Genomic DNA, 18,568 nt, shown 5'->3' on the forward strand with positions numbered 1-18,568 from the left:
TCATAGTGTGTAAAAGAAACAAACCCCCTGTAATTTAAAATCATTTTATGGTCCTAAAAATTATGAAAATATGTGTGTATATATTCATGTAAATCTTTAGGATAAAGAAAGGATTTATGTTGATCTCTTTGATGAGGATCAAAAAGGATAAGTAAAATGCTAAAATCATGATTCTAAGATTAATAATTTCCACTTCCTTAAGTATCATTCAATGAAACGTATAAAAGTATTTTACAATAAATGAACATCACCTATGGTGAGACAGGCAATGACAAAATATTTCTTCTGAGGAGAAAATTGCAACAAAGTTGCTGAAACAGTGACTTGAGGTCACATAACAAGTCAATGCCAACAGTTTGATGCAGAACAGAATAGCTTCTGGATAGGGACAAACTCACATAATGGCAAGGCTTATCTATTTGTAGAGGTCAAGACAGAAAGGACAGCACTCATCAAGAGTGAAAACGATTTGAAAAAAAAAGAGCACTCCTGTTTACTTATTTTAAATAATAGCGAAATCTCAAGCTCTATCTTAAAACTTATTTTCAAATGATTAACTAGAACATTGTCAAAGTTTGACTCCAGATGAAGTTGTAGGATAATTAGCAAAACAACCAGTTTTATTATGTCTGCTGTACTCCAAAGTACACAGTACTTTCTTAGATAAAAATGGATTTCAGAAAAGAACGGAAACAGTCATCATTGAATTCTTCAGTTCTAGCCCCACAAATCTTTTTTCATCAAGTTATTAGAAAATTAGCATCAATACATTCAGAATTTTATCTGCTTTAACCACATGCAAATGCTTTGAATATCCTTCTGATAGTAGTTTAACTCTTCCCTTATGCATCGCCTGCTGTGTTTTTCTTTTAATTAATATTTGCATTAAGAATTTTTTTTAAAACCCCTTCTAAATAAGTCCTGCATTGTCTAATGTCTCCTTCTTAATCTCACTTCATCTGACAAGCTTTCAGATTCAGCTATTAAATTAAACATGAAGCAACACTGTTGGTCTGCAGGGCTTTATGCTTGGTTTGGGCCTTATTTTTTGATTTCTCTAGGCACCACTTCTCTTTCATGGAGTTTTCATCTGAAGCCCCAGGGAGCCTTATCCTGGCTCCCCTCTAAGCCATGATCTTCATGTTTAATCAGACAGGTACAATCAGCCTGTGGTTTATGCAGAACCCAAACTCCATCTCAGGCCCCCTCCAAATGGAGTTACACTTATCAGTTTCTGCTGTGCCCCGGAAGTCATTAAGAAGTGTTGATAACTATTCCAGCCACTGCCTTGTCTTTGTCCTAATTTACAGTTATGACCTTCCAAGGATGGTATTTTGAAATAAGATTTAAAAGAACCATATGAGTACGTAGTGCAAATTTGAATAAATACAAAATTAGTGACAAATAAGAAAAAAAATACATTGAATATATTTTCCTAACTACTGGTTTTCATGACACTCTTCTTGAAACAATAGCTTCACTTAGGAAGCTACCTTTACATAACACAGATTTAAGGCTTGGTGCTTATTATGTTCTGTCCTGATTAAAACCTTTTTCTTTGATATATCTACCTTTGAGAATCTGCTTCCTGAATTTTACCAGGAATTAGGCATGTGTCTATCTGTCTTGGAGCAGACATGGGGCAGGGGAATTGCACTCAGACTGATGAAGGTATGACATGGATAACTCCACAGTATACTTTCATTGACTAGTCTTGAGTTGGTGTGACAATATACATTTTCAATACAGTCAGCAGAACAGAAAAACAGTATAATACTTAAAATTAATTTGTCTGTGTTTTTCTTTTTGTTTCTTTTTTTTTTTTTTTTGGCTTGGTCAACTTTGTCAATAAATAAGCAGTAGCAAAGGACCTTAGTGATACTTTAAGTCAAGCAATGACCTTACCTTCTTTCCAGTACTGTTCACCTGAAAATTCGGTTTTAGATAAAAATTTAAGGTATTTAAAGTGTCACCGCATAACAATGGAATTCTGAAATGAGTATTGAGGAATTAATGAATTTCTTCTTGTGAGGTGTGTACAGTATCCACAAAATATTTAGTTTACCAGTTTGCAAAGCAGGATCTTAGGAAAAATACATCATTTTAAAATGAAGCTTTGCGGTAGAGATCATTGTGAATCAATAATCATGACACAGCATAATAACTTTTTAGGTTTGAAATGCATTCATGTAAAAGCAAGTATTTTTTAAGGATAATAAATAACTCATTTTGAATATTTCTGGAAACTACATATCCAGCAGCTTAAAAAAAATCTACATTTCAATCCGGATGTCTGCAGTCTGGTTTTGCTTGCTTGGTGTTGAAAACGTGGAAATCTGTTTACATATTTAAGGCCAAAAAAGACTCCAATTGTATTGGTTTACACCTCAATATCTTACTATTCTATTATACTGTATGACTTTCTAAAAATCATGCAGTCTTGATCAGTGCACAACTGTCTATAAGTGTATATATATATATACATATGAAATTATGATCAGGAGTGACGAAATGCTCAAATATTCCTGTTATTGATATATTCTTTAGATTGTTGTGGATGACCCATCCCTGGAAACACTTTAACATTCAGTATATTCAGTCAATACAGCCCTTGTCCAAAGTTGGGACAATGGATAACCAGACAAGTTTAAAGATAAAGATAAGAGAAAAGGAAAAGGAAAAGGAAAAGGAAAAGGAAAAGGAAAAGGAAAAGGAAAAGGAAAAGGAAAAGGGAAAGGGAAAGGGAAAGGGAAAAGAAAAGGAAAAGGGAAAGGAAAGGGGAAAGGAAAGGGAAAGGGAAAGGAAAGGGGAAAGGGAAAGGGAAAGGGAAAGGGAAAGGGAAAGGGAAAGGAAAGGGGAAAGGAAAGGGAAAGGGAAAGGAAAGGGGAAAGGGAAAGGGAAAGGGAAAGGGAAAGGGAAAGGGAAGGGGAAAGGGAAAGGGAAAGGGAAAGGGAAAGGGAAAGGGAAAGGGAAAGGGAAAGGGAAAGGGAAAGGGAAAGGGAAAAGAAAGGAAAGGAAAGGGAAAGGAAAGGAAAGGAAAGGAAAGGAAAAGGAAAAGGAAAAGGAAAAGGAAAAGGAAAAGGAAAAGGAAAAGGAAAAGGAAAAGGAAAAGGAAAAGGAAAAGGAAAAGGAAAAGGAAAAGGAAAAGGAAAAGGAAAAGGAAAAGAAAAAAGAAAAGAAAAGAAAAAAGAAAAGAAAAGAAAAGAAAAAAGAAAAGAAAAGAAAAAAGAAAAGAAAAGGAAAAGAAAAGAAAAGAAAAGAAAAGAAAAGAAAAGAAAAGAAAAGAAAAGAAAAGAAAAGAAAAGAAAAGAAAAGAAAAGAAAAGAAAAGAAAAGAAAAGAAAAGAAAAGAAAAGAAAAGAAAAGAAAAGAAAAAAGAAAAGAAAAAAAAAATCACAAAACCACACACAGGGCTATTACAATCTGAATTCTGGGAGGCAGGGACACTAAAATAATCAAAAATTACGGTGGTCAGACTGAATACTCTCTCAAACCAGCACCTCCTGTTGCCTCTGAGATAAAGTACTTGGCTAAAAAAGACATTGGTTTCCCCTATTAGAGTATTTCTTGTAAGCTTATTAGTATAGAGCGGAGCTCAGAGCAATTAGTTCTGCAGAGGGTAAGGGATGATCCATCCATATGACAAACTCATGTTGCTTCCAGGGCCAGAGCTTTTATTCCTGCCTATCTTTGTGCACATCTTTTGGAACTAAAGGACAATATGAGTGGCTCTAGAACAGCAAGAGAAGTCATGCACACAGACAGATTTCACTCAGGAGTTTCTGATGAAAGAAAAATCCATGAGAAAGAAATTTCTGTTATTGGGAAGCCTTTAAAAAAATGATGGATTTAACACCTGTTCCAGGGATTGATTAAAGTGACAGTGCTTAATGTTATGATGTCATAATTTTGACCTGTGGACACAACTGATGACTGGAGTCACTTCCCCTAAATCTGTATCTCATGTTGTGGAACAGAAAAATGACTGTGTATGGCAAACCATAAATAATAATAAAAAAAGTTGGCTCTTTTCATCAGGCTGAAAACCTGTAACTCAGGGTGATTTGGAGACTAGAGAGAGAAAAAATCCTATGTGCTCTGAAATCCAGTTCCTTGTGTAGAAGAAGGATGCAACCTCTTTTGCAAGTTTGACTACAGCTTAGCATAAAGGGCACAGGAGATACAGAAGGTAAGAAGGGAAAGGAGGCACTTGAGAATACAGCTCTGGTTTCCAGGACTCCTTCCTAGGTATGCAGTGGATATATATGAAATTTCCCCATATTGTGTTTGTATCATTCAAACCAAAAGACTACTAAGAATTCTGCTGAACCCTTCCTGAATGGAAACAAGATTTACCCTTACGTACTAAGTAAAAATCAGCACCTGCAGCTGATGTCAGCAGTGTTTTTCACAATATCATTCTCTAGAGAATTTCTAACAATAGACAGCTGAACACAAGAACCAGATGCTGGAAAGCAGAAGATAAGAAAAGTAAATGTCATTTGCCTTGTTTAATATACAGTCACTTAGGTTACCAGCACACACAGAGTCTGGTTGTTTAATTAAGAAGTTTGTGCTGATGTCACAAATTCAAGTCAGGTAAATACATTGCCATTTAGCACATACATAAGACTTTTGATTAAACACACATAAATAGAAAATTAAAGCAATGCATATACTGCTACTCCAATCCACACTGAAGAACTACTGCAGCTGTTAAGACTTCTTTAGAGTTTTTAATTACTTAAAATGCTAATGAAAGAGAATATTGGCTGAACTGCTTTATCCTAACTGCTGAGGATCTCACAAAGGTCTGAAATCATACAGTAGGGGCACTAGTTAATATCGTGCCTGTCACTAGTACTCAATGCACTGTGTGTGAGATTTTAGGTTTGGCTGAGATGATACCAGCCCGTATTTCAAGCACACCACTTTCATTTTTTGATTAGAAGTAAATTATTTTGGTTTGGGCAATACTTATCCTCTCTCACAAATACTGCCTTCTTTCCCACCTCTATATACACAAACTTCTTTAACTGAAGCAAGTTTAGAGTGGTAATTACAGTCAAGTCTCCTGGACGCAAATAAATTTGTGCTTTCATACATACTGGGATGACATGGAAAACTCAATTTCTTTCTGTTTCACAGTTTCATAATAAATAGCATAGTATAATCCCCATATATGAATAGAAATTTGATGTAAATAGACACATGGCTTTGTAGAAAAAAACATACACACATTTTCCTGTACTTAGCATGTTTCTTCCCTCAGGCCAGGAGCTTTAGCTAAAAATTGTGATTGAAAGATATTTGAGGAATCCTACAAATAGAGAAATTTTCTTTATTTTCCTCTGGTTTCAGGAAGGGTCACTTTGGACACACTTGAGTATCTTATGCTTCTGTGTTCCTTCCCATTGCTTACCATAATACTTATTGTTTTAAAATTTAAAAAGATATATTTTAATGCATCATACAAAATATGACAGTTAATGACACTTTTTCAGGTTGATAGTTCATGCCATATACAGTCTATTATTCTTTCTCTATACATTTCCCAGAGCCAGGAGGTCTGGGTACATTACAGCCAAACCCCAACATTTTCTAGCTATAGAGCTATTAATATAATGCTTCATTATGTTAATTTTATGAAAAATATTTTTAATTTGAAGTTACATATGGCTTAAGTATTTCATCTTAAGCTATGAAGAAAGCAATGTTACAAAAGGTAAATTCAAGAAAAAGACTTTGTAGCAAAGGTAAAGTTATGACTTGCATGTGGAAGGTGCCTCTGCCCATGGCAGGTGGGATGAAGGTATATGATCTTTAAGGTCCCTTCCAACCCAAAATGTTCTGTGATTCTATGTGGAAACACCTTAGCTGTGCCAGAAAATGAGACTGGATATACAGTGGTTTGATAGAGGAGGAGGAATATTTTCCATCTGATTCATAAATTGCACATGAAATAAAAAAGCCCCAGACACGTATTCATACATCTGCATTTTGGCTTATCAAAACTTTAAATAGAAATACATTTGGTATATGACAAATAAGTTTTAATTTTCACAGGGCTAAAAATCTTTGTCTTTTATAGCTTTCACTTTTCTCCTTCTGACTTGTGATAATCTCAACCAAAATAACTAGCATCATTTACATTTCACATTTTATTCTTTTACCTCCATCAACTGGAAGAAAAAATCCAGGTAGTAAACCCTAAGAAACTCCTTTAAGAAAGACCTTTGAATTACACATATCAAAATAAAACACTATTCCAGATAAAATTAACAAACAGCATGAAATACGCTACTGCTCTGGACATCTGAAATACACAGAAGTATTCACAAATTTACCATTAACATTTTCAGTGATTTGTATAAATACAAATACAATCTAACTTTACTGGTGGAAGTGGAAAAAAATCACAAAAAAGCCTGCTGTATACCAGATTCCTTCAGAATTCCATCACAGAAATATAATGCAAAAAGGGAATTAATCCCTTTAGATTATAATAGCAAAATCACAGAAATTATGAAAATACCTTCACAGTTCCACAGGATGGAGTTAATAAACATTGTGAGAACAGTAAGATTGTCTACTGTAATTTGTAGGACTTTTACTGAAAGGACTTTTTACTTTATACACACACTAAATAGTGAGTAAGGATGAATGCCAAGCACAATATTGCACAATACACAATATACAAGGCCATGTGTTTGACAGTGAACACAGAAAGAAAGGTAATACACATTTCTGTATCTAACCTGTGGTACCCAGAACTGCTTCCCCATGCCAAGAAAAGATTCAGTTTTGCATCTTCCTCCCATTCCTCCATGGCATGGTCTGAGGAGAGGAAACAAAAATAGCTGAGACAAATAGGAACTTCTGCTCACTCCCCTGTGGCCAGGATATTAGAGTGTTTGGAGTTTCAGGTGTTTGGGTCTGGGACTAGGCACGTCCATGAATTCACTCGTCCTCCAGATCACATTTAAATCACCTACCTACCTATCTGATAAGTTTATGAAACATTTGGACACCTCCTTCCCACCTTACAACATTCCTAACTTTAAAGCTCTGCATTTGCACCTTTTGGCCCTCCCATGTACATCTGTATTCTAACTTTGATTGCTGCTCCATGCAATCCTAATTCCTCGATAGCCTTTAAAAGATTCACTTGTGTTCTGATGGTAGTTTCACTAGGACAATGCGGAAATTAGGATGGTGTTCTTCTCCCACTAAAATATGCAAATATACCAATTCAGTGTCTCTAAAGAGTTCACTTGACCACAACAACCCCCCAATGTATTTTCTTCACTTTAAAGGTAAGGAAAAAATTGCTCATGCCTACTAGAAGGTATTTACAGGCAAATAGACCACAGGACATCAGGATTCCTCTGCTGGAGACAACTTGTAGTGGTTTGGTCCAAAATACTCATTACTGTTTATCTTCTGTGAGATAAGAATTAGGAGAAATGCAAAGCAGGCACCAAACTTGAAAGAATATAAAGAAGTTTATTAACAGACCTAAAAAAAGAAAAAAAATCATACCACACCTTTAGAACACTTCTCCTCCCCCCCCCCAACCTTTCTCCCTTCTCCCTCTGACAATGTAAAAAGACAGCCCTTGAGATGTTCAGTCTGTTTACCACTTCCATAATAACCTTGTTCAGTCCATTTAGGAAGAGGAGTCTCTCTTGCCCATGTTATGAAAGCATTATCACAACGAGACAGCCGCCCGGGTTGGTCCTCTGCTCACATGTGAGTCCCTTCCCACAACTTGCAGCTTTTCCCACAACTGCTTTCAAGGGTCCACTCTTGAATTACTGAGGTATAAATTTAAGGTTGAGTCGTTCAGAAACAAAAGTTCTCTTCACCCATCTCTGGGAGCATTTCATCTCTAAGAACAGAGGCCCTTCTCCTTCCCTGGGAGAAAAGGGTCCTCCTCATCTTCTTATCTCAGGACTATCCTCTAGGACTATCTCTGGGAGCATTTCTAGGAACTGAGGTCTTCTTTTCCATTTGGAGCAAAAGTCCTCATTGCTTCCATCTCTCCCTGTTCAAATTTCTCATGAAATTACAGCTGCTTCAGCATCTGCCTATCTCAGCGCAGGTGCCTTTGCTCTCAAGTACAAGTTGAACGCTCCACCCCTCATGCTTTCATGAAATTACAATGGGTACTCTGATATATCATAGCTTTACAACAGAATTTCAGCTTTAAGCATCTCCTCTTTCTCCTCCCTCAGGTTTTCACAGCACTAAAAGGGTTAATCTCACCCAGGCCTTGCAGCTGGAATGTGTCTTATCGCTGTTGGTCACATGATCTTTTGCCGGACAGCAGGGCAGCTTCAGCTGAATCTTGGCCGCACTGGAGAGGGGGAGCTAGGGTGCTCCGGCTGCCCACAGAAGGGCTGTGGGGGGGGTTCCACAGGTGGAACAGGGCCCATCGGCTCCAGGATGGCCGTGGCCTGGGTCGGGCCCGCTGGCCCCCGCACAGGGCCTGCAGCCACCTGTCCCAGCACCAGAAACGAGACAGAGCCTCTGCCTGGGGTGTGTCTATTCTTAAGTGTGGATTGCAGAGGTGGTCACAACTTTAAGTGGCTTAAAGAATTGTCCATATTCAAACTGGCCAGCTGATAGGTTCTGTCAGGTCACAGAGGAAGCTGTAAGCACCCCTTTGCAAGAACATCACTTCCGGGATTATGCTTGCTAACCCATGACACAACTGTATGGGTGGAGGCAGTGGAGGTAAGAGATCTGTAGTAACAGACCTTTTTCTATACCAAGATACAGAGGCACTCCTAATTTGTAAGCATTATTAGAGTGCCTACCACAAGTTAAACATGGGTCTGTCCTCTCCAGATGTGTCTTTGTCTTTAATTTCCCCTCTCCTGTCTCCACAAAGGAGATTATACCTCTTTTCTGAATTTAGGCAAACAAATAAATGTTTTCACTGTATTTATTCATAACCATCTCACTAGTAATAAGTAGCTCTTGCTCATTTTTAACCCTTTTCTTCTGCAACAATAGTTGTACAGAAGAAAACTACAAATAAAATGAAATCTAAATGAAATCTGGCAATTTCTTGCTTCTAAATGCAGAAATGCATTCATATAACTGTATAATTTGTTTACTGTGTCCATTGATTCTCTCTTCTTCCACTGATTATATGTCTGCCTAACTTGAAAAGAGTTATTGTCTATTAGAAAGAGTTGAGAATGTGATCTGCTACAATTTCGAGGAAATTTAGTAAATTAAAACCGAATTAATAAGAAACATGGACCTTTAAGGAGCTCTTTTCTAAGGCAAGGCTATTTTATTTTTCCTCCATATTTTTTTTGACATTCCATACCAATTTCTGAACTTAATTTGAGGTATATTCTCACTTCAAAGAATACTGATGACTACTATGTATAAAAATAGCAGTTTTGAGAGAAGTCATGAATTAACCTCAGACATAGTAAGAATATATACTCAAATAAAATACTGCCTGAAACCAAGAAGTTATGTGCCATAAACACCTTTTTTGATGAATATTGAGTACTAGACAAGGGTGAAGTGTAAGCTAGAGGAGCAAGGTACTTGATTTAGGGAAAATGAAATTATGCTACAGAACTCTGAGATAATCTCTGCTTGCTTACTCATTTATTTATTGGAAATCAGAGTAACATTTAGGGTAAGATTTTTGAGAACATCAAGATTTCAATTACCACATCACATCACATAAAAATTCAGTTTCACAAAATTGGATAGACATGCTAATTTTAGAGGCACACTTCATCTACGTAAAAAAAAAAAAGGAAAAAAAAAGATTGAGAGAGAATTTATAAGTATGCCCATATTTATAAGATACACATTGTTACAAAAATAGCTAATTGTCACACCCCTAACCATTACCAATATATTTTTCTCTGATGATCCACAGGAAAAGTTGTGTTGAGAACTATTTAGCCAGTCACACAGAAGAATACAGAGAGAGAAATATGTGCAAAAGATTATTAAGAAATCAAGATACTCAGCAGTGCATCTGGGTTATGTCTTCATTTCCAACATGTTTCAAATGAATTAATGGGGATGGCACTTGTTATCTGTGGTCACTACGTACTATACATACATACTGAGGAATCTAATGTATTATCTGCTTTTGTTTGGGGTTTTTTTGGAGGCTTGTTTGGATTTTTCTTTGTAGGTTTGATTAGGGGAGGGGGATGTTGGCTTGTTTGTTTTTTCATTTATCAAAATGTTTCATGGTTATCTGACTTGCAGAATGAACAATTTGTGATATGAGAAAGGAAATGTTTGACAAATTCATTTTCCACCCATGTGGAGTTTTTGCTTTCTAACTTACCCCACTCCAACTAGAGAAAGGTCATGCAGAGTAAACAACAGGAATGACTTTTTGCTTTCGTAAATGGTGGGCATTCCCAGACCTGCTGAGTCTGTAAAATGTAGAGGGAAATGACAGCAATCAAAGATTACTTCAGATCACATATGTTGATATTATTTTCCATTTTGAACATCTGAGCCTCTTTCACACACCTAAACAGTTTACTAATGAAAAAATTCCACAAAATATTTTGTATGTAAACTGATTTACTGTAACTGGAAATATGAATTAGAAAATTTTTCTGTTCTTGTTCCTTGGTTTTAGTCAATAAAAGGGCATGATTATTATAACACACCACATTTTTGCATGTGATTTACTGAAGACAATTTTCTGTAGACTTTATATAGGATAATTAACATTTGAAAAGCTGGAATTGTATTTTATATTATAAATTCAAAATATTTAAACAGTTTACAGAAGATTAGCAGTCATCAAGAAACACAGTATAGATTGTCAGAATTACATTGCAGTATCTCTTTACAAATATATTTATCAGTATACTTATTCTGCAGAAACCTTCACAATATCGTTTGAAGTTACTTTGTCTCATAAGTTAAAAGCATATTTTGTAATTACATAATTTCAAATAGTAAGAAGAGGGCTTAATTGCTCTGCTTCACACAACTAGTATTTTATTTTTATAAGATGCCAGATAATGTTTTGCTTTATTTATTCTTATATATGAAAATGGACCCTTTTCTTTTTCACAAGCTATGATGTTGCAAAATTGCTTCACAGATTAATGGAGATTCCTCTAATATGAAGAGCAAAACAAAACATACATAGGAATTAGAAATTGTCACATTTAGTGATAGCTTGCAAATGTTATTTTAGTACTTTCTAATAGTAAATTGGCAATAGGCAGCGGAACTCTTCATTGCTAGGAAATCACATTCTATTCACAATTTTAGCATGCTTGAAAATTCTGTTTATCATTTGGTAGAAACATGAGATAAGCAGGAAGCTTAAAATATCTATCACAGTTTGAGCTACCTGGCATCACTGTAGACAGTTTGAACAGATGGATAAAATAAATTAACCTTATCTCTGGGGGGGGGTCTGTGTGTTGTTAAGAGGATGGGTAAAGGAATGACAATGGACATATAAGATTTTTTGTTAGAACCACTTGTTAGCATAGAAAAGATCACCAGTCCCACTACTTGCTTATTGTTGTCTCTTTTGAGAGGTTGTAGACCCTGGATTACCAGCTGAGTTGCTCATATGAGCAGTCAAAATGAGGTTGGCAAGCTCGTACTATTTATGTTTACAGCTTGCTATTCATCTGCAGCTTTTAGTGTATAGGACCTCTTTTTAGCAGACGACCATGCAATCCTCAATAATTTTCACAGGTATTTATTACAGATATACACTGAATATGGTAGCTCCTAGTACTTACTATGAGGTGACCTACCTTGGATAGTTATCTCATCCAGTCTTATCTCTGGAAGGCCAAAGAAGTAATCAGATAATACTTGGTGACTGGTGTTATGATACAGTGTTAAAATGGAGGAAAAAATAAAGTGAATAATTTGGACAAAATCTATTGCAATCATCCTTCATACAGGTAGAGTAATAAAAATTTGCAAGGCTCACCTATGAAACATGGAGGTAAACGCTGGCAGGAATACAGAAACAAGGAAAGATGTGGCAAAAACAAACTTATTGTTCTAGTGACTATCTAGAATGATACCATTACTGATACTGAACAAGATTTTCTCGGGTTGATGATATACTATGTTCTACTCAGAGAATTAAAAAACATGTTAGGATAAGACTCTCTCTGTTCACACTTCAGAAGGACTCAAGTCACCAATCTGTGACCAGACGTGACTGTAAGGATTTATATAAGGAAAATATGCGGCAGAAGCTAATAAAATGAACTACAGGGATATGTAAATGAAATAAGAGGAATAGACACCTGAAGAAGTCCATTATATGAGAATTTCTAGTGCCTGGGTCAGCTTCAATGGCTTGTTTTGACTTTGGTTTTAGACACTTTTTTATAATGGTGCTATATGGCAAACTAACCAGTGCCTGTAAGTTCACAGGGACAGAGTTTTGAACCCTTATGAGGAGGTCGAGTAGGAAAAGGATTGTTAAACCCCTCTATGCTTTGAACATTTACCTCCTAGTGTTCTTGAAAATTATTTCTTCTGTGTGGAGAGGACTGGAAAGAAAGAAATAATCAACGGAGATAAGATGTTTCTTAAAAAAAAAATAAAAAAGAAAACAATACAACTAGAAACATAAGTTACTTAAATCAGAACACTTATAGGTGATTTGGGGAAGTTCAGAATCTCTAATCCTTAAAACCCATTTGTTTCAAGGTAACTGGTTACCCTATCAGCAAGTAAATGCAAAATAGAAATTTGGGAGTTTTACACTCTCTGTCATCTTACAAAAAGGAGAATTCTGGTAGTTTCTGGTCAGACTGTTCAAAGAAATACAAATTTTTGTTATAAGTTTGTTATTTTAAATACTATTTCAATATCTTTTACATCATCCTCTGTCCTTATGAGTTTGTTTGGAGCTATTTTTTGTGTATGACTGAGTCTAAAATTTTCAATTTCTCCAACAGTGACAGAAGATAACCACTACTGACCCCAATTATAGTCAAGATTGTACAGACTTATTCATATATGATGAATTATTTGGTCTGTAATAACAATATATATATTTATAAAATTCTTCTTTTCTACCTCTCTGAAGCTACACACTGACCAAGATAAAGGAGATGGAAATTTAAAATACATATTAACAGGAGATGGGGCTGGCAGTCTGTTCATTATAGATGAAAATACAGGAGATATTCATGCTGCAAAGAAATTGGACAGAGAAGAAAAGTCCCTATATGTGCTACGTGCCAAGGCTATAGACAGAAAAACTGGAAGACAAGTGGAGCCAGAGTCTGAATTTATCATTAAAATCCACGATATCAATGACAATGAACCAAAATTCACGAAGGACATGTACACCGCCAGTATTCCGGAGATGTCTGGAGTTGGTAGGTAAAAACTTCTCCTTATGTAAAATGCAAACAGGTTTGAGCTGACTGGGAAGTTATAAGTAATTTATTATTTGAAGCACTTGCTACTAGCTGCTCTGAATATCCATGGAACAATTTCTGTTGCCAGCAATGTATCATAAATAACTGGTTTCTGCTTTTATTCATTTGTTTCATCTTCATCCACTTTTTAATCCTTTTTCCATGCTATAAGCTACTCTTACTCTTCTAAGCCCACCGGAACCATCACGGAATGCAGCATGTATGGCTGTCTCATCAGTTACTACATAGTGTCGTCACAGCTGAGACTATCACTCACATAAAGAGTGTCACCTTTGTGTTTTAAGGTCTAATTTACCAAAACTTTCTGTACTTTTAGACACAAACAGTTTTAAGCATGTAAGTATGTAAATCAATTAATATATCAAAATTGTGCAAAATATGTTCCTACAAATGTCTTTTCTTTTTCTTTCTGTTATCAGTATTGATAGCTGTTGGTGGTAGGTTTTTTGTTGTTTTGGGTTTTTTTTTAATATGGACTTGTTAATTTAATTGTGAATTTTTTCATAACAAATATATGAACACTGTCTCTAAATAATTAACTATTTTTGTTTCAAAAATATTTGCCTTAATGGGTAAAAATTTACACCTATTTATTATTGCTGCAATGAAAAGTAAAAATGTGGAGTTATAGTAGATGTGAAAAATACAGTATAACAGGAAAATAATTCTCTGAGTTTTGTTCAAATATATAAAGTGATAGATAATATTCACCAGCACACACTCATCAGAAGTTATCATGATTACCTAAGTGCTTCACTTTCTTACAGCAGAGACAGATTCTCTCGTAAGATAAGTAAGCATAAAATCCATAGGCTATGGGAAACAACTAACAGATAAATTCTCAAGAGTTATTTACTTCTCATGATTTACTGTAATGGTTTGCAAAATCAGCCCTGGATGATGGCATTGCTAAGAGAGACAATAAAATACCCATTGAATCTTGTGATTAATATGCATCTTCACAAAATAATTTCCAGAAGCTAATATCTCTGAGAGCAGTAGAAGTAGTATAACAGAATAAGGATTTATTTTATAAACATGAGAGTATAAAATATTATTTTTACTTATTTTAGAAAATAAAATATTTGATAATATACTTATAAAACACATTTTAATAATAAAGTAATATTTTGTGAGCATGAGAAGGGAAAAAATATACTACTATGTGTAATGCAAAGAGTCCAAGGATGCTTCCTTTAAAGATATATGGAAAATAGAGAAATCCTTTCCATTAAGAATTTAAATTGCTGATATTACCTGAAAGAAAAACGTTGGCAGTGCACCTGTCATATTTAATTTGAAATCTATTTGTAAGGAAGGAACTCAATGGGAATAGATAGGAAAAAAGCATGATGTCCATGTTTAACATTATCACTTAGTCCAACTTTATTAGAGTCAATTGAGAGGCATGAATAAAAGAGAAGTGAATAAGATCCAGTGCTTTGGCACTGCCCGAGAAATATTAAGTCTATGAAATGTTTATATTTTATGAGGGATGATAGAATAAGTACCATGATGTAGTTTAAGTTGAGGAAGTGTCCATAAAAGACAAAAGTAAAGGGGAATTTTACTTTGAAGGAGACTTTGTATACTTTTCCTTGAGGAAAAGGATATAAACAGTAAAAAATGTTCTTTGGCTTCTAATATGAAAGCAAAAGAAGGTATCTGAGTTATTCTTTTCTCTGTTTAGTTGACATTTAGCTGTCACTTAGGAATATAAAAACCACTGGAACTGGAATTTTTAGCATTTGAATTTGAATGAATGAAAGTAGGTTTGTAATTTTTTTAAAGTGGAATAGAAGAACCCAAATCCAGACCAGTCCATTCTAGCAACATATATTCTATATTTCTGAAGTCAGCCGTAAGAATACTTCAAGAGTCAGGATGAGCATACAGATGTGAATAAGATTGAGCACACATGTATTTCTTCTTGGAATCCTTTTGTATCATTCCTCCCGATAAGGAACTGGATGCCCTAACTGGAAAATAAACAACTTAAATAGAAGCCCAAAGTCTAAATTTGTTAAAGCAGTAGCCCCAAAGAGAAATCACAAAAGAGTATTTCAGAAAACCAGAACAGTGCAGAATAAAAAATTGAGTGCCTTTTAATTCTATATTTTCCTCTATTTTCTGCTAACAAATGGATGAAAATAAGAATAATATAATAAAATCCAGAATCTCTGGAATAGAGTAATCATCTTTATTAAGACTAAGTAAAATGAAAAAGTCAAAGTATTCCTGCATTACCTACATGAACACTTGAAATTATGAGAGATATTTTTTTAGATTGTATATAGAGATTCCTGCATACCTAATCTAAGAAGTTTTCTGACTGGAAATTGCTATATGGTTATACTATACACGCTATAAGAAATAGATATACTCATGATAAGCAGGTCAAAAATCTGTAGGAAAATCACAGTTTCTTTCAATTCTTTATGTCTTCCCAATTTTCTGTCTCAAACCACATTTTTTTTCTTAACTATTATATTTATTATGTTTGTCAAATCCAACAAATATAACAGCAGATATTTATGAAAGCTCAGGAAAATGTCACTAAGATGGAGAAATTGAAGAGGAATCATCACTAGCAATGTTTCCAGCTGTGTGTATATCTGTTATTCAAAGTGAAATCATACTATGTACTTCTCAGTGTGTTACTGACTGTTTCTTGGAATAACTGTGTCTAGAACACCCTAGGGAAAATGGTAAGTCAACACCTCTGACAGAATGTGTGATTTTCAGTACCAATAAGCAGATCTCCATCACGTTTAACCAGTTTGATAGCAAGAAGAGTGAAAGCATAATGTGGATTTTCAGCACAACCTATTCAAGCCCAGGGGAAATATGAATGCTTATTTGTGCACTAGTTTGTGCAGCCATCAAGTTATATATAAATTAGCCCTGCTATGCCTAAATAGATCCGATCCAACACTGTTATGGATAAACCTAAAATGCGGTGTAGCAAAGTTAGTACTGGGAGTAATCAAAACCACTGAAGTGAGCTGACTGCAGTGTCATTTCAGATAAATTTTATGGAAATGATCATGTTAAATGTTCACACTGATATTGACTTAAAAAGTTGAATGAGAAAGTTAGTTTAAAATATTCTGAAACTCAGTAACATGGAATCTCTCATTAAAATCATCTGCTGTACTGAAGTACTAGAGGATAACAACTGCTGTAGCTATATTTTTGGACAATACTAGAGTTGACTGGAAGAATCCTGAGATTTATATCAGATTTAGTAAATTATTTCAATAAAATATAATTTCAAAAAATGAGAAAAAGAGGCCAGAAAGACCCATAGAGGTTAATCAAAACATAATATAGGAAGCAAATTTACAAAAGATGTTCAAGATTTTAAACTGATGCAATGCCGAAGTTCTAAGGTACAATCTTGATCACAATGAAGAATTGGTGGATTTCAAGCATGACCTAATCTGAACCACCTATCCAAAACCCCCAAAAATTCAGAGAAGTTAAATGCATATTATGCATCATGAATAATCTTTTGATTTCCTCTTAATGTAGAATGAAAAGTACAGTCTTAATCACATTTAAAATCTACTCATTTCATCTTCAAGATTTACATGAGTATAAGCTCAGTCCAAGGATTTTTCTGAGTGAAACATGCCTAAAAAAAAACCCAAATAAAATCAAAACTAGCACCACACATCACTGTGTAAACTACTCTCAGGTTACTAAGAACGTTTTGAAAAGGGAAGTTAGCAATGAGATGTCCTGTGTAGTTAATCCCTTTGGCATCCAGGTCAATATCATTACACCCTTCTGTACCTGTTTTGCTAATTTTAATGAGTAAGACTTACCAGTTTTATGTCATTAAGCTTCTTTAGCATGCAGCTGATGAGTATTTCACAACAAATTTTAGTCTTTGCATGGATTCTACTAAGAGAAGGGATAATGTCTAATTTAATTTACCAGTCATTTCTTCAAACTGCTACTTTTTAAATTTATAGATCTAACCAAAGACACCTAACATATTTTGGGATTTCTACATGACAGGATTAATCTAAATATATTAATCTAAATTTGGAACATAAATTTTTTCCATTATACCACTTTTATAGAAAATAATCAGAATAAAAGAGTTTTTCTTCAGCTGATGAGTGGGGCTTGATAGAAGAATGTTATATATGAAATATAAATATGGCCATTTTCAATTGAGGTATACAGGATTACAGCAAGACTAAACATGCCTTGTATTGAACAGCTATTCTAAATAAAAGCTGTAAATAAAAGATATATGTAAAAGACATACACATGAATAAAAAGCAAGATGAGATTGCAGTAAAACACAGTGGGTAATATACATTAACATTACCATTCTTATTACCATGCTGTTGTATTTGAGTGCACTAGTATATCCTGAAACACCAATTATACAATGATTCTCTTAGACGTTCCATTATCATTGTTCAGTATTTCTACAGTATCTCTTGGGAATCTATAATGATCACAACTACTACTTCATTTAAGTAGGACTGCACTCCATTCTGATATTATTTTTAGTTACGCCATGTTTTCAGCATCACATAATCCCAAGCACACATTTCTCAAGAACAGTTTGTTATTTTGTACAGGAAGCTCTTTCAAGAACAAGTCGGACTTATGGTAGAAAAAAAAAAAAAAAAAGAAAGAAAGAAAATTAACCAAATGCAGTAACCATCACATTTTCTATTTTTGAATTTGCTTATGTCAGTAGCCATTAATCTACAGACGTGTATAAACAACTAAAGGGAGGCAGCTCTCATGTTCCATGATTCAGCAGGAAATATTTATATTTTCTCCTTTGTATATTTTCTCTGGTTTCAGACATTTATAAAAAGAAGCTATGAATGACTGTCTTGACTTTGACAAGCTTACAAAAACTACTTTGCTAACTTGCAAAACTTCAGAATGCTAATTGTTAATGTGCACACTATTTTAAAATGAATTATTGAGTTAGGTTTAAGAGAAAGGTACATTTCAAATAAAAATTTTATCCACAAGTTCATATTTTACAAGACAGAATTAGAATTCCTTTTAGTCAAACTAAGCATGATGGCAGAAATTCTGTAACTAGAATACTTTCAATATTTCTTTTTGCATTTGCCACTATAA

At 34.6% G+C, this 18,568-nt stretch overlaps 1 protein-coding gene across 4 annotated transcripts in view; it reads left to right on the plus strand.

The window, feature by feature from the left end:
• Window positions 1-18,568, plus strand: part of CDH9 (cadherin 9) — a 98,346-nt gene that overhangs the window by 39,929 nt on the left and 39,849 nt on the right. For 3 of the 4 annotated variants that reach the window (XM_048311201.1, XM_048311190.1, XM_048311179.1), the window contains one exon: window positions 13,087-13,381. The exons of the other annotated variant lie outside the window; for it this stretch is intronic. In XM_048311201.1, coding sequence (XP_048167158.1) covers window positions 13,087-13,381 — 295 coding nt within the window. The remainder of the gene's footprint in view (window positions 1-13,086; window positions 13,382-18,568) is intronic. 4 annotated transcript variants of the gene reach the window in all.

The sequence above is a fragment of the Corvus hawaiiensis genome, chromosome 1 (genome assembly GCF_020740725.1).
Source record: "Corvus hawaiiensis isolate bCorHaw1 chromosome 1, bCorHaw1.pri.cur, whole genome shotgun sequence".
NCBI lineage: Eukaryota > Metazoa > Chordata > Aves > Passeriformes > Corvidae > Corvus > Corvus hawaiiensis.